General features: G+C 44.4%; 1 protein-coding gene across 5 annotated transcripts in view; it reads right to left on the reverse strand.

Moving 5' to 3' along the window:
* Nucleotides 1–15,874, reverse strand: part of CYLD (CYLD lysine 63 deubiquitinase) — a 134,820-nt gene extending 118,946 nt beyond the window's left edge. The window contains exon 1 of one of the 5 annotated variants that reach the window (XM_068127095.2): nt 15,733–15,874. Coding sequence is in view for 3 of the 5 variants with exons in the window: in XM_068127096.2 (XP_067983197.2) it covers nt 13,658–13,833 (176 nt within the window). In the remaining 2 variants the exon portion in view is untranslated. Of the gene's footprint in view, nt 1–11,994; nt 13,183–13,657; nt 13,941–15,732 lie in introns of those variants that run through there. The other 4 variants (XM_078785321.1, XM_068127096.2, XM_078785320.1 and 1 more) reach the window with 4 other exon arrangements.
* Nucleotides 15,875–16,582: the final 708 nt, after the last annotated feature.

Here is a 16,582-nt window from a genome sequence, read left to right on the forward strand (position 1 = left end):
TCCCATCCCCCCCCCATCCCCCTCCCCCCCCCCCACTCCCCCCCCCTCCACTCCCCCATCCCTGCTCACCTCCCCCTCTCCCTCCCCCCCTCCCCCTCCCCCCTCTTCTCCCCTCTCCGCCTCCCCCTCCCTCCTCTTCTCCCCTCCCCCCTCCCTCGTCTTCTCCCCTCTCCTCCTCCCCCTCCCTCCTCTTCTCCCCTCCCCCCCCCTCTTCTCCCCTCCCTCCCTCTTCTCCCCTCCCTCCCTCTTCTCCCCTCCCTCCTCTTCTCCCCTCCCCCCCTCTTCTCCCCTCCCCCCCCCTCTTCTCCCCTCCCCCCCTCTTCTCCCCTCCCCACCCTCTCCTCCCCTCCCCCCCCAGTTCCCCTCCCCTCCCCTTCCTCCTCCCACCCGGCAATGCCGGGTACTTCCCATGGCCAGCTGTATGTGGGCTGCTCGAGGGTTGGAAAACCAAGCAATCTTTATGTCTTGGCACCAAGTAAGAAAACCAGAAATGTTGTATACCAAGAGGTTTTGAGAAATTGAAAATTGACAAAACGTCATGTAGGAAATGTACTGTGATATTGCTCTAAAATATACATGTTCTTTTCATCATATATTTGTATTATTCTTATTCAACCCGGGCGAAGCCGGGTACCTCAGCTTGTATATATATATATATATATATATATATAGATAGATAGATAGATAGATAGATAGATAGATATATATACTGTATATATATTATATATATATATATACAATATATATATATATATATATATATATATATATATATATATATATATATATATATATATATATATATATATATATATATATATTTGCGGATATGAGGACTGTATTTTTTTTTATTGTGTGCTTTATTATTATTATTGTTTATTCTGCGCCTCCTGCCTCCGGAGTTGTGTAAAGGTCAAAGGGCGTCCCATAATTAGTCCAAAAGCATACACGTCAGCCAATCATAGAATACCCCTGTTCGATAGTTATATCTTATTATGTGTTTTAGGGTAAGGCTGTGTCTCCCATTAATTGAAATACACCATTGCACCAGTGAAAGAGATAGATTCCCTTCATTCCCATTCCCAAAACCTCCATTTCCCCTTTCGTCATTGCCAGGCCTCGATCGCCATTGCCAATTACATCCCCTCCAATTGCCGCCATTGACCACGAGGCAGGGTTGGTGAAGAAAGGCGGGTCCCCACATCGTCAGGGAGGGGAGGAGTGAGCCAGCCCCACTCGACCAACCATGAACAAGGGGTTTGGCTTGAGAGGGCGGAGAGAGAACGTTTGGGGGAGGTTCGAAAAGGTTGAGGGGCGGGGCCTATATAACCCGCCGGCGGGGCATTCCCAAGGGCAGACGAGAGGGAGTCCAAGCAGTTGAGACAAGGAGGGAGAGACATGAGATGGGCTGAGAAAGGAGAGGAGCTTTTAAGAGAGTCGCAAAAAGGTCCAAGGCAGATGAGCTGAGAAGAGAGAGGGTCCAAGAAAGAGCTGAGTTGTGAGGTCCAACAAGCAGAGATCATCCAAGGAAGCACCAAGCCTGCTATTCGTCACCTTGCTCGCGAGCGGCAGGGTCTACAGCAGCAGCAGCAACAACGCTCGCCAGCCGCTTAGGGGCCTGCAAGGCAGTTCAGAGCAGGGCCGCGAAGGAACGGCGGCTGCCCAACGCGCGGATCGTGTTGCCGGACCCAGTGGACTTTCCTCTCCTTCCAGCCAATTCCTGTCATCATTCCCCGTGTGAGTCGTCTTTGTTTGTTCTGTCCTGGGTAGGTAATTAAGCTTGTATAAGCTAAAGATTTCACCGTGTCACCTGCGTCTCATGTGCCTGTAAATAAACGTGACTGCTTTCTTCTTGCTTATATGTGTAAATAATAAACCCAGTTACTCTTCTGTACGTCTTGTTCCTCTTTGCATTCGGTCGCTTTAGAGTTTTCCATATTGAGCAGCTGCGGTGCGATACGGCCAACGTTTGGGGTTGAATCGAGTTAGTCGGGGAATAACTGTTCGGTCGCGGAGCCTCCGCTCGGCAAATATAACATCTTTAACCGCGTACCGTAACAATATATATATATATATATATATGCCATCCCTTGGATCGACATTAAACCGGCATCCCGTTTGCCGGCATCAGTTGGTGGACGATAAAGATCTCACAGTGTCCTTCGTGAATAGTAGGCGAGCTATCGCCGGCACACTGGCCAAATTCCAAATTCTGGCCAAAGTTCAAAATTCCAAAAAGATAAATTCTGCAATGAGTCTTATCAGTGTGATATTGTGCATTTACTAATTTAGTGTTCACTTTGTTCTAGACGAGGCATCACATTGTGATGGCTACGTGGGTGAAAGTACAAGGCCCTATTGCAGAAAATCGATACTGCCACATCAGCTTTTCATGCTTAAATTATGCATTATGTACACTAAATAAAGGATTCACAAGAGGGTGGGAAAGGTATGTTTGCCTTCACAAATAACTCTTGAAACAACCCTAAAGGTAGAGATTAAAAGACTTTATATATACAGGATGTTTCAAAAGTGTTGGTACCATTTGGACTGGGCCTCTATTGATTATTATTAATTGTAATTATCATTTCTTTCTCAGGTTTTGAAATGTGCGGGCAATGTACAAAACAATGTACAATGTACAATGTACAAACAATGTACAATGTACAATGAATGTACAATGTACGATGTGGTTGCAATGTACAAAAGAGCGCACAGCTGTAAGGACGAAGGACAGGAACAGTGGTGAGTTTGAGGTGAAGGTGCGAGTGCATCAGGGGTCGGTACTAAGTCCACTACTATTTGTAGCAGTGATGGAGGTGCTGGCTCGGAATGTGAAGGAGGGTTCACCGTGGGAGTTGTTGTATGCAGATGATCTGGTTTTGATTGCAGAAAGTATGGATGGACTGAAGGAGAAGATGAACAAGTGGAAGGAATGTATGGAGACAAAAGGTCTGAAGGTGAATATCGGAAAGATGAAGGTAATGGCAAGTGGTAAAGCATGTGGTGAGGTGGAAAGAACTGGGAAGTGGCCGTGTGCTGTGTGCAGGAAGGGTGTCGGAGTGAACTCCATTCAATGTACAATGTGCGCTGAGTGGGTTCATCAAAAATGTAGTGGTTTGAGAGGGTCATTAACCAGTGTGGCAGCTACATTCAAGTGTAAGGTGTGCACAGATGGAGGAAATGTTGAGTTGGATCTTGGAGACGGTGTGAAGCTGGAAGGTGTGAAAACATTTTGCTACCTACGAGACATGCTGAATGGAGAAGGTGGATCAGACTCGGCAACGGCTGCTAGAGTGAGATGTGCATGGAAGAAGTTTTGGGAACTGAGTGGCGTGCTGACGAGGAGGGGAGTGTCGTTGAAGCTGAAGGGAAAGGTGTATGCTGCAAGTGTGAGAAGTGTTATGATTTATGGGAGCGAGACATGGGTAATGAACGTAGAGCAGCAACGAAAGCTGGAAAGGGTGGAAATGCGAATGGTTCGGTGGATGTGTGGAGTATCGTTGAGAGAGAGGAAGCCAAATGATGAATTGCGAAAGATGATGGGAATAGAGCCTGTGATGGATGCTGTGGAAGAAACAGGTTGAGATGGTTTGGTCATGTGTTGAGGAAGGATGAAAGTGACTGGTTGAGAAGAGTGATGGAAATTAATGAAGAAGGAAGTAGAGGACGGGGAAGACCGAGAAAGACTTGGCTAAAGATGGTGGAAGAAGAAATGTGGGCAAGGGGGTTAACAAGGGGAGATGCAGAAAATAGGGCAAAATGGAGAAGATTGTCATGGGGACCGCAAGGCTAACCCCCGCTCTGGCAGGGAAAATGGCCTTAAAATGCCTGTTGTTGTATTTCTCTCAGGTTTTGTTCGAGCAAGTTGGAAAATTCTCTCCATCGAGCTTAATAAGCCTTGGTGGAGACAATTTCACCACATATACAGTACGACACCGAAGTAAAATGGTAGAATTGTACCTTGAGATAAAGTCTGTGATCAAGACTCAGTGGATTTATCACAAACATTTCAAAGTGAGAGACCCACCAGCAAGAACTGTATTCTTCACAATATCAGAAGTTCCAGAAAGAAGGCACTGTTCACAATCTCAATAAATTGGGTAGAAAGACTGGGTGTTCACAAGAGAACATTGTGGCGTTGAGACAATCTGTCACTCAAAATCCAAGAAGACCTTCTCGTCGGCACTCACAAGAACTTGGTCTTTCGCACACTACTGTCTTTCGGATCCTGAAGCAGGACAACAAACTTTATCCATACGAAGTACAGGTCAAACACACTCTCACTGACGAGGCAGAGAAGTTTGGCGAGAGTGTGATCGTCAAGACAGACCACTTTTTTTTTCTTTTTCTTTTTTCTTTCTTTTTTGTATACAAGGTCAAGGCTTATGTAAGAGTTAACATTGATCACAAAAAGACAAACTGACACTTTAACATTGACACTGATAAAGGGAGCGGGAGAACAAGATGGAGAGCAGGGACATCGGGTTGAGGTTGAGGCTCTTGGAAGAGCTAAGACTGAACTGATCAGGATGTAACGGACAAAAACAGGACACAAAACACGCATGCACAGAGAAGGAAACTCCAAGGAAGAAAAACTGGAAAATTAGAAGGGATTTGAAGTGGTGCTGGGGGGAGGGGGTGAAAAGGGAGGGGTGGGCAGGATTAACGAGGGTAGAAAAGATGATCGTTTTGGATTGGGGAGGATCTGAGATGGCAGTGAACAGCTGTTTTGAAGTCCTGGAGAGACGGATGAGATTGAAGAGAATGTGAAAGTTGATTCCACAGATGGGAAAAACGAGGAACATTTGAGTGGAGATGAGCAGTTGTCTTGGATTTGGGTATTTTTTTTACCAGTGGAGAGTTTATGGTGAACCATGTGAACCCTGCAGAAATCTGTGGGGAGGGGGACAAAGCATGGAGAAGGCAGAAGGTGCAAGACCAGAAAGGAGATGGGAGAAAACAGAGACCACCAAATTGTCTGCTATGTTAAAGTGATAGGCCCAGAGACTCAGCTTCATCACGGGAGATTCTAATGATCTTGTAAGGTTTCCATAGCGTCCAGCTGAAAAAGGTATAAGGCAGGGGAGCCAGGCCAGAATAGAGAGCAGTACACCATCAAGCTGCAGATGAAGGCCTTGTAGGTGGATAGCAAATCAGGTGTGTCAAGGTAGGACTTTATATGACGGATGATGCCCAGTAAAAGTTGGCTGGTTTTGGAGGCCAACTTTGAAATGCAGTTAGCCTAAGAAAGATCATGGCTGACAGTTAGACCCAGGAGTTTGAGAGAATGAACTTCCTCAAGAGGATTGTTCAGGAAATTGATAGGACGGTTTACCAGATGGTCCTTTCAGAGAGAGATAGTGAGAGTGTGAGATTTGTCAGGCTCGAAAGACATTTCCAAGTGTTTGACCAGCTTGTGATTTTGTCAAGGTCTAAAGAAATTGGAAGAGGCTGCAGCCTGCCTGTCTGCAGGATGAGGGATGTCACAGCAGAGGATGGCGTCATCAACAAATAGATAAAGTGGATTTACCAAAGAGTCAGACAGATCATTTATGAAGATCATGAATAGGACTGGGTCCAGAACATTGCCATGGGGCAATCCAGCCTTGACAGGCAGAGGAGGTCAAAGGATTCCGTTGAGAGCCACACCTTGGCTATGAGATAAGAGGAAGTCAGTAAGCCATGTGTGGAGTTGGCCTTGGAGAGAGTATGGAGAGTAAGGTGGGATGCCAGACTGTATCAAAAGCTCAAGATATGTTTGATGTTGAGGGCTTCCATCCATTGTTGGGCGAGTAGATGCAGCTTTGGCATTTTGGATGCTTAATCCAAATTGATGATCTGAGATGAAGTCGTTGGATAAAACGAGGATTTCATATCAACTGAGATGATGGATTCCATGACCTTGCTGATGATTGGAAGTAAGCTAATTGGTTTGTAGTTAAGGAGATCGGTCTTTTCACCTTTTTCAGGTAATCTAATCTCAATCTCGAAGAGATGGAACTACTAAAAACGGTCTTAATGTCCAAATGTCCGTTAGGTCATCGGTTAACATTTTGCTATTTTTGCTACTCCTCTCTTATCATCCAGCTGATTTTTCTGAAACTTCACACATGAATACAAAGACAATACAAGACAAGAATATGTAACCTGCAGAATCGCTCAGACTTCGATTTTGGATCATGATCATGTTGAGCTTCGATCATGTTGAGCTTCCTCAACCACTAGATTGAACGAGCTTCGAATCGCTCGTTCAATCTAGAGGTTGAGGAAGAGAGAGGGAGAGAGAGGGAGAGAGAGGGAGAGAGAGGGAGAGAGAGGGAGAGAGAGAGAGAGGGAGAGAGAAGGAGAGAGAAGGAGAGAGAAGGAGAGAGAAGGAGAGAGAAGGAGAGAGAGGGAGAGACAGGGAGAGACAGGGAGAGACAGAGAGAGACAGAGAGAGACAGAGAGAGACAGAGAGAGACAGACAGAGAGAGACAGAGAGAGACAGAGAGAGACAGAGAGAGACAGACAGAGAGAGACAGACAGAGAGAGACAGACAGAGAGAGACAGACAGAGAGAGACAGACAGAGAGAGACAGAGAGAGAGAGAGAGAGAGAGAGAGAGAGAGATGATGTGCAAGAGCAGCAGAACAGATTTTTAGGACACTCAGGTCTAGTTACAGAATCCGAGTCGAGGGTTGCCAGAAACTTCTCCACCTTCTCAGGTGCTATTCACACAGAGTCCAGGAGCAGTTGGGTGCACCTGGATAGGTTGGGCAGAGAGAGCGAGGAGTCGGGGACAATATTTAGAAACAAACACAGAATTGAGCCATTCAGCCTTCTTGTGAGCAGAGTCAGCTGTTAAAGAGTGCCATTTGAAGAGAAGGAAGGGATGGGGGGGGGGGGGAGGAGGAAGGGCACACTCCAGAGACAGACCTAACAAGGCACCATGAGGTTTTAGAGCAGGGAGACAAGTCTGAAAGTTCAATCTAGAGGTTGAACAGATGTTGTTTTCTGGCTCTCGTGAGATTGTACACACAACTTGTTGCAAGCTTGGTGGAATTATCTGATTTTGCCTTCGGTTGTATTTGCCTTCCTGGAGGAGAAGGCAAGTTGCTTCAAGACAACTGCCTCACCATCGGATTCAGTGTACCATGGGCATGAGGATGGGTATGATACCTGAAGAAAAGATGGGATGAATCTATGCACAAGGGAGAATAGGTTTCTGTAAAAGAATTTCCAGACCGAGTTAATATCAGAGGCGGTAGATATAGCGCCTGCAGAAAGTATTCACACCCCTTGGCTGTTTTCACATTTTTTCGTGTTACTGCCTGAATATAAAATTGCTTTCATTTAGATTTTTTGCCACTGATCTACAAATATGCTCCATCATGTCAAAGTGAATTTTTATTTTGTATTTTTTTACAACATAATTAAAAATGAAAAGCTGAAGTATCTCGAGTCAATAAGTATTCAACCCCTTTGCTATGACACTCCAAATTGAGCTTGGGTGCATCCAATTTCCTTTGATCATCCTTGAGATGTCTATACAACTTGATTGGAGTCCACATGTGGCCAACTCAATTGATTGGAAATGCTTTAGAAAGAAACACACCTTTCTATACAAGATCCCACAGCTGACATTGCATGTCAGAGCAGAAATGCTACCATGAAGTCCAAGGAACTGTAAGCAGAATTTAGAGATAAAATTGTGAAGAGGCATAGATCTTGGGAAGGATATAAAACAATTTATGGAGTGTTACAAGTTCCAAAGGGCACAGTGAGCTCCATCATTCGGAAATAGAAAGAATATGGAACTACTCAGACTCTTCCTAAAACTGACCGGCCGACCAAACTGAGCAACCAGGCAAGAAGTACCTTGGTCATGGAGGTGACCAATCACCAAATGACCACTCTGATAGAACAACAGAGCTCCTTGGCTGAGATGGAAGAACCTGCTAGAAGGACAACAGTCGCTGCAGCAATTCACAAATTTAGGCATTGTGGGAGAGTAGCCAGTCGGAAGCCACTCCTGAAAAAAGGCACATGACGTCTGGAGTTTACAAAAAGGCACGTGAAATACTCTGAGAGCATGAGGCAAAAGATTAGTGTGGTCTGACGAGATGACAATTTAACTCTTTCACCTGAATGCAAAGCGCTATATCTGGCGGAAACAGACCACAGCTCGTAACCCATCTAACATCATCCCAACTGTGAAGCATGGTGGTGGCAGCAACATGCTATGGTAATGCTTTTCAGCGGCAGGGACTGGGAGACTTGTAAGAACAGAGGGATCCAAATACAGGCAAATCCGTGAGAAGAACCTGCATTAGAGTGCAAAGGACCTTAGGCTGTGGCAAAGACTTGCGTTCCAACAGGACAATGACCCCAAGCATACACCAAAGCAAAAACTGGAATGGCTGCAGAACATGAACATGAAAGTCCTTGAGTAGTCAACTGTGCGACCTTGTACAGAAAGGTGTATTCTTTCCAAATCATGTCCAATCAATTGAATTGGCCACAGGTGGACTCCAATTAAGTTGTAAAGACATCCAAAGGATACAACAACAGGCATTTTAAGGCCATTTTCCCTCAAGAGGATTGTTTTAAGGCCATAAGCCTTGCGGTAACCATGACAATCTTCTCCATTTTGTCCTATTTTCTTCATCTCCCCTTGTTAACCCCCTTGCCCGCATTTCTTCTTCCACCATCTTTAGCCAAGTCTTTCTCGGTCTTCCCAGTCCTCGACTTCCTTCTACATTCATTTCCATCACTCTTCTCAACCAGTCACTTTCATCCTTCCTCAACACATGACCAAACCATCTCATCCTGTTTCTCTTCACAGCATCCATCACAGGCTCTATTCCCATCATCTTTCGCAATTCATCATTTGTCTTCCTCTCTCTCAACGATACTCCACACATCCACCAAACCATTCGCATATCCACCCTTTCCAGCCTTCTTTGCTGCTCTTCGTTCATTACCCATGTCTCGCTTCCATAAATCAAAACACTTCTCACACATGCAGCATACACCTTTCCCTTCAGCTTCAACGACACTCCCCTCCTCATCAGCACGCCACTCAGTTCCCGAAATTTCTTCCATGCACATCTCACTCCAGCAACCGTTGCCGAGTCTGATCCACCTTCTCCATTCAGCATGTCTCGTAGGTAGCAAAATGTTTTCACACCTTCCAGCTTCACGCCGTCTCCAAGATCCAACTTAACATTTCCTCCATCTGCAGCTCCCTCTGTGCACACCTTACACTTGAATGTAGCTGCCACACTGGTTAATGACCCTCTCAAACCACTACATTTTTGATGAACCCACTCAGCGCACATTGTACATTGAATGGAGTTCACTCCGACACCCTTCCTGCAGATAGCACATGGCCACTTCCCAGTTCTTTCCACCTCACCACATGCCATCACCTTCGTCTTTCCGATATTCACCTTCAGACCTCTCGTCTCCATACATTCCTTCCACTTGTTCATCTTCTCCTTCAGTCCATCCATACTTTCTGCAATCAACACCAGATCATCTGCATACGACAACTCCCACGGAAAACCCTCCTTTACGTTCTGAGCCAGCACCTCCATCACAGCTACAAATAGTAGTGAACTTAGTACCGACCCCTGATACACTCCCACCTTCACCTCAAACTCACCACTGTTTCCATCCTTACAGCTGTGCACGCTCTTTCGTACATTGCCATCACTACTGTGATCAACCATTCCTCCACTCCTAACTTCCTCAATGCCCATGTCACTACTTTGCGTGGAACCCTATCGAATGCTTTCTCCAGATCAACGAACCCAAGAAACAACTTCTTCCTCTTCTCCATGTACTTCTCCTGCAACTGCCTTGCAGTTACAGTTACATCCAAAGGATGATCAAAGGAAATGGGATGCACCTGAGCTCAATTTGGAGTGTCATAGCAAAGCTGTTGAATACTTATTGACAAGAAAGGAAATTTCAATTTGACATAATGGGGTATTATTTGTAGATCAGTGACAAAAAAATCTCAATTTAATCCATTTTAAATAGACTAATACAACAAAATGTGAAAACTAGAGCAATGTGACTGTGTCGCCAATATGTCTCCGCATAGTCCCACAACGGGTAGATGCCCTTGTTCACCATCCTAAAAATAAACAAGTTTGACTTAAATCCCTTCAGCTGTTCTCAAGAATCACATTTTCACCAGGCATGACAGGTTTCACATCGATCGGTGAAGCAGTTGCAGAGAAGGGATTTTTTTTATAATTGGCTTTCAAGCTGATATGGCTGTCACACCACGTGACATATGACCTTAAGAAATGTACACTCTGCATATGTATGGGCAGGGGATCACGTTTGTGAAGTTTCGTGTTGATCGGATAAGGTTAGTTTTTCTATCCAAGATGGCTGCCAAACCACGTGACCTACGACATCATTTTCAAACTATATGCAACAATGGTTAGATATTTGTAAAATTTTGCATCGATAGGGTAAGTGGTTTCAGAGATATAATTATTTAATATTTTCCTTCAATCCAATATGGCTGCCACACAATGTGACCTTGGGAAAAAAAAAAAAAAAAAAAAAAAAAAAACACCTTTAGAGGCCATTTTTCCCCGCAAGCGGGGGTTGGCCTTTTTCGGGGACCGTGGTTGTTGTTGTTTTTCGGTCCCCTTTTTGAAGCAATGTTTTACGGCCGGATGCCCTTCCTGCCGCCGACCCTTTTTGTCGCCTTTTACGACAAGCAGGGAATTACCAGTGAACTGGTACTCAATTAGCCGACCTCGGAGGATGACAGGCTGAGTCAACCCCCCTGGCGTTAATTCAGCGATCGACCGGGATTCGAACCCAGGATCCTAGGATCCTAAGCTGGCATCCTAGCCGCTAGCCCAACACCAGGGTACCTTTACCCTAGCCGCTTTACCCTAGCCGCAACCACACAATGTGACCTTTGATGTCATAAATTTAATATTTCAATACAAATGGGTCATAGATAATGTCCATGCAATTTTAGGTTTTCCATGCAAATAAGGAATTTGATTAAAACATTTTTGGCTGGTATACCACTTCACCAATGATATCATTATCATGCTTTTATTCCCCATTGGGAGTATTTGACAATGTGCCACGTTTCAAATTTTTCCATTTGGCGGTTTCCGAGAAATAATTTTTTTTTTTTGGCGTTTAATCCAAAATGGCTGCCATACCTGACCTATGACGTCACAATTATCATAAAAACATTCTGCGCGGGTGTCACTCCTACCCTGAAAATTTAGTCTCAATTGGACATGTGGTTGCTGAGAAAAACAAGGTTTAGCCCGTACAGACAGACAACCCGAAAACATAATGCCTCCGGCCACCTTCGGGGGCAGAGGCATAAAACGAAAAACAAGGGGTGTGAATACTTTCTGAAGGCACTGTATGTATGTCCTGAGGATATGTTTGCGCCTGCCCACTGTTCTCCACACTTCTCTACCCCACGAGTCAAATTATATCACTGAAGTGATAGATTCAATCACGATGGTGCCGATATGGGCCTGATGGACCATTCCTCTTGCATCAAAGTTCATTGTATGAAGAAATGAGAAAACTCGTGAAATTACAAATCTTCACATCCCCTGACAAGTTGGATCGTCTGAGCAGTTGAGGGTTGTTGGATTGTACCATACATCTGCTCAACTTCATGACATCTTTATGTTTTCGATACAATAATAGACAGTCCTGGAAGAGCGAGTTGACAAAAGGTTTAAAAAAGAAAAGAAGGGCAATGTAGTGACAGTGGGGCTATATATGGTTATCAGCAAGGAAATGAGGTAACACCCAAACAAAGTAACATAAATATATCCACGAGAGAAGGGAGAAACACAATAACATGCAAGTAAGAGCAAGTAAGAGTGTTGAGCCAAGTATGTTTGGTATTTGGGACGACATGAGATTGTGGTGTACCAAGTGATAAAACCAAAGTGAGCAAAACAAGCCACTATATTGTATTTAAGTAAAATAGCTGACCCACCTTTTCAACAATCTGTTATGGTGACAGCAGAAGATTAGACAAACCATTACAAGTACGTTGAAGTACTTTAAAATGTTTGCAAGCCTCTACAATTGTCCGGCTAAATGATGCGATTCAGCATAGTGTGTACTCAGTAACATCGAGCATGTGATGCTGTTCAGCGGTTGGTGACGGTTGGCAAATCAGCCCATCGAGCATGTGATGCTGTTCAGCGGTTGGTGATGGTTGGCAAATCAGCCCATCGAGCATGTAATGCAGTTCACTGGTTGGTGACGATTGGCAAATCAGCTCATCAAGCATGTAATGCTGTTCACAGGTTGGTGACGATTGGCAAATCAGCCCATCGAGCATGTAATGCTGTTCAGCGGTTGGTGACGGTTGGCAAATAAGCCCATCGAGCATGTAATGCTGTTCACGGGTTGGTAAAAATTGGTGAATCAGCCCATCGAGCATGTAATGCTGTTCAGCGGTTGGTGACGGTTGGCAAATCAGCCCATCGAGCATGTGATGCTGTTCAGCGGTTGGTGACGGTTGGCAAATCAGCCCATCGAGCATGTAATGCTGTTCAGCGGTTGGTGACGGTTGGCAAATCAGCCCATCGAGCATGTAATGCAGTTCACTGGTTGGTGACGATTGGCAAATCAGCTCATCAAGCATGTAATGCTGTTCACAGGTTGGTGACGATTGGCAAATCAGCCCATCGAGCATGTAATGCTGTTCAGCGGTTGGTGACGGTTGGCAAATCAACCCATCGAACATGTAATGCTGTTCACGGGTTGGTGACGATTCGCAAATCAGCTCATCAAGCATGTAATGCTGTTCACAGGTTGGTGACGGTTGGCAAATCAGCCCATCGAGCATGTAATGCAGTTCACTGGTTGGTGACGATTGGCAAATCAGCTCATCAAGCATGTAATGCTGTTCACAGGTTGGTGATGGTTGGCAAATCAGCCCATCGAGCATGTAATGCTGTTCAGCGGTTGGTGACGGTTGGCAAATCAGCCCATCGAGCATGTAATGCTGTTCAGTGGTTGGTGACGATTGGCAAATCAGCCCATCGAGCATGTAATGCTGTTCACCGGTTGGTAAAAAATTGGCGAATCAGCCCATCAAGCATGTAATGCAGTTCACCGGTTGGTGACGGTTGGCAAATCAGCTCATCGAGCATGTAATGCTGTTCACCGGTTGGTAAAAATTGGCGAATCAGCCCATCGAGCATGTAATGCTGTTCACCGGTTGGTAAAAATTGGTGAATCAGACCCGGCTGATGTTTGAACTTTTAAGGAGGATATCCAGTGGAAGTTTACATTCCCATCATGAGGCCCCTTCTTTCGTTGTGAAATGCAGACCAAGAATGCATTGCAGTCTTCATCTACAAAATTGTTGAACATCCCCAATAGCAACTCCAAAGATCTCATAAACTGCTCCTTGATAAGTGGAAGTGCAACAAACTTGTTCAAAGACAAAATTCAACAAGTCTCATCCGGAAATCCTATTGATGAGCAAATAAATTCTAACGCTATTGTCGATTTCCTTGCTGAACGAGATGGATGTGCAAACTCAAATATTCAAACGTGCATGAATAATATGATTTGAAAAAAATATTCAAATGTGCAAACTCAAAATAAAACATTCAAACGAGAGCCACAAAAGACGAACTCACAATTCACCGGAGGCAATGCCACATCGTATTTCTGACAACACAATTGAGAGGACGTTAAATGTATCAACAAGCAATATAATAGATAACACAAAGCACTGTTGTAAAAGCAGATAATCAATCACACCGAGGTCTGTTCGCTGGCTTCGGCAAGTGGTAGGACTCCCATCAAAGTTCATTCCCTGATGTCAAGTTTCCTCACTTTTGTTGACTTGTGTTTGAATGTGTCAACCTCTTATAACACTACCCAGAAATCTAAGTGAAATCCAAATCTCCCACCTATGGTTTTCCTGACTTTCCACCTTTACCCTTTAACACGTTCAACTGAAACTTGGTACATGGCTTTATGTTAGAGCGAGAATAAGTTTTGGGCATTTTGCCAATTTTTCATCGAGTTAATGCCCTTTTTGGACTTGGAAAACATCACCAGTATAGTAGGGGACATGTATTGCAAAGCTATTTTCACTCTTGTTTTTTTGGTTTCAAAGGTCGTGGAGGAGCTAGAACACAGATAGGACCAGGACATAACAGAATGAAAACTAGACTGGCACTCAGTAGAGAGCACACATACCTCCACCTGGTTGGCCATATTACTCAATGGTGAAGAATCACTTTTAAAAAATTCACCAAGCTGGATCCGGATCTTCACCAAAATTGAATGGATTCTTCCTCGTCACACACACAACCGGTCCACCAAGTTTCTCCAAATCCATCCATAACGTTTTGAGATATCTTGCTATGTATCGTTTTTGGCCCTATCTCCCAATGGTGAAGAATAACTTTAAAAATCATAGCAGCCAGATCCGAATCCGGATCTTCAGCAAAATCTAATCATTTCGTCGGTGTCACATACGCTCCATCTCTGCCAAATTTCGTCCGAATCCGTCTACAACTTTGAGATATTTTGTTCACAGACAAACGGACAGACAAACAGACAGATGTGAAAATATAACCTCCATCCACCTTTGGTTGCGGAGGTAATAACAGTGGAACAGGGTGGAGGAGAGAGTGAGGGGTGGGAGGCACACCAACAGCAGGGTCGAGGAAAAGCAGAGAGAGACTTGGAGGAATAAAGGACATGCGGAAGAATGAAAGCAAAGGATTAGGACACAGTAGATGAAATACAGGCACTCTCTCAATCATAGAAATGGAAGGGAAAACTGGGGAAGAAAAATAAATGGAACAAAAAAATTAGAAGGATTGGTGGGGGGTGGTAAGGAAAGAGGTGGGCTTAGGGAGAGCTAATGGGGGTATAAAATATCATGGGTATGGACGAGTGATGACCTGAGATGGTGGTGATCAGCTGTCTTGAATTTTAAACCTGCAAGGAAGAATTATTGATATTGAACATCGTGAAGAAGTTGGTTCCATAGGTAGGAAAACAGAGGAATGAATGAGTGGAAGTGAGCAGTGATTTTCACCAGAGGGGGCAGGGGGGGGGGGGGGGGGGGGAGGGGGAACTGGCAGACCACACACACACAATATGCAGAAACCCAAAGGGGTAGGTGGGGAGGAGGGGGGCACCGAGCAAGAAAAGGTAGAGAGACCACCAACCACCTGGAAAAGCTACCTATACCGGTTGGTGGAAGATTTTGTTGTTGTTGTTGTTGTTGTTATTATTATTATTTGTTTTCCACTTAGGTCTGCAACGGCTGAGAGTCATTTCAGTTTTAAAGAGAATTCCCCAATCGTTAAGCTCTTATCGGAACTTTCACAATGACGGTGCTTTAAGGAAGAGGAAGGGCAATGGAATCAGTTGTTATGCGTGAAGAACGAAGCAAACGACAAGAGACAGAACGTCCAGGTTTAACTCAGAATTTTTCACCGATTGCTGTGGTATCCGATTTGCGTGACTATACAGCTGAGGCAGGTGTCATGGGGTCCGGTAACCCTTGTGGAAAGGTGCAGTTCATACCGTTCGTCACAGCTGGCCGCACGAACCGAATTCGAACCTGTCACTCACGTCACAGTCACAGCTCACAGGGTTCGTCCGCCACGAACGTTTCCATAACTGCACGGCTTCAACGACACGCCACTCGGCGGGTGCGACCAATAAAATCCGCTACATCCAGACTCACCTGTCCAACTTGTGTTGTGCTTGGCAGCCCCAGATTTCGAGTACGTTATTCGTCTCTTCAAAAACCTGAAGGGAGCAGAACTAGCACCTCAACGTCCGGAACGAAGATCACACCAACGTATTTACCTCGGACAACACGCGCTGACGATTTAAACGTCGTGACGTCATGACGTTCGTTTTTATTATTATTTATTTTCCGTTCGAGGTTTCTTTCACCGTAACACAAGCACACTTAAACATATATATAATTTCATCCAATGGGAATCACCTCTTTACAACTACATCGATCGTTAAACTGCAACCAATCGGAAGAGTATAAAGAGATCAAAGCACCCGATTCTGACAAACGTGCGCGGTTTACATTACCAGAACTTACACATAGAGCGAGACAAACGTGGAGAAAAACAATTATAGACTTTACGACTTCGTATACATCGTCCTCGTATACATGAACGACGTATACGTCGTCAAAAAGAGGTTATTTATTACTCAAGGAGAGTGAAGACCGTGTTTTGTGAATCTGACGGACTCCGTGTTTAATTGTGACCGGTAAATGGAACAAGTACATTTTAATTTTTATAGAACAAGAAAACCAAAAAAAACCTTAAACATTACATCACTTAATTTGGATTTCAGGAGTAATTTAAAGAAATATGAAGTAATGATCTCAAATATATTGTTCGTTAAGCGTGTAGCAGCATAATTACCTTATATACATTTAACGGATATATAAATATATCATTTATATATTCCGAAATTATTCCACTGTATAAATAGATTTTACGAAGTATCGCGATAACTGCATGACGACGTCGTTTTGACGTCAAATAATGATAATTGCGTACGTAGTA

The sequence above is a fragment of the Myxine glutinosa genome, chromosome 10, assembly GCF_964187855.1.
Source record: "Myxine glutinosa chromosome 10, kmMyxGlut1.1, whole genome shotgun sequence".
In the NCBI taxonomy this organism is placed as follows: domain Eukaryota; kingdom Metazoa; phylum Chordata; class Myxini; order Myxiniformes; family Myxinidae; genus Myxine; species Myxine glutinosa.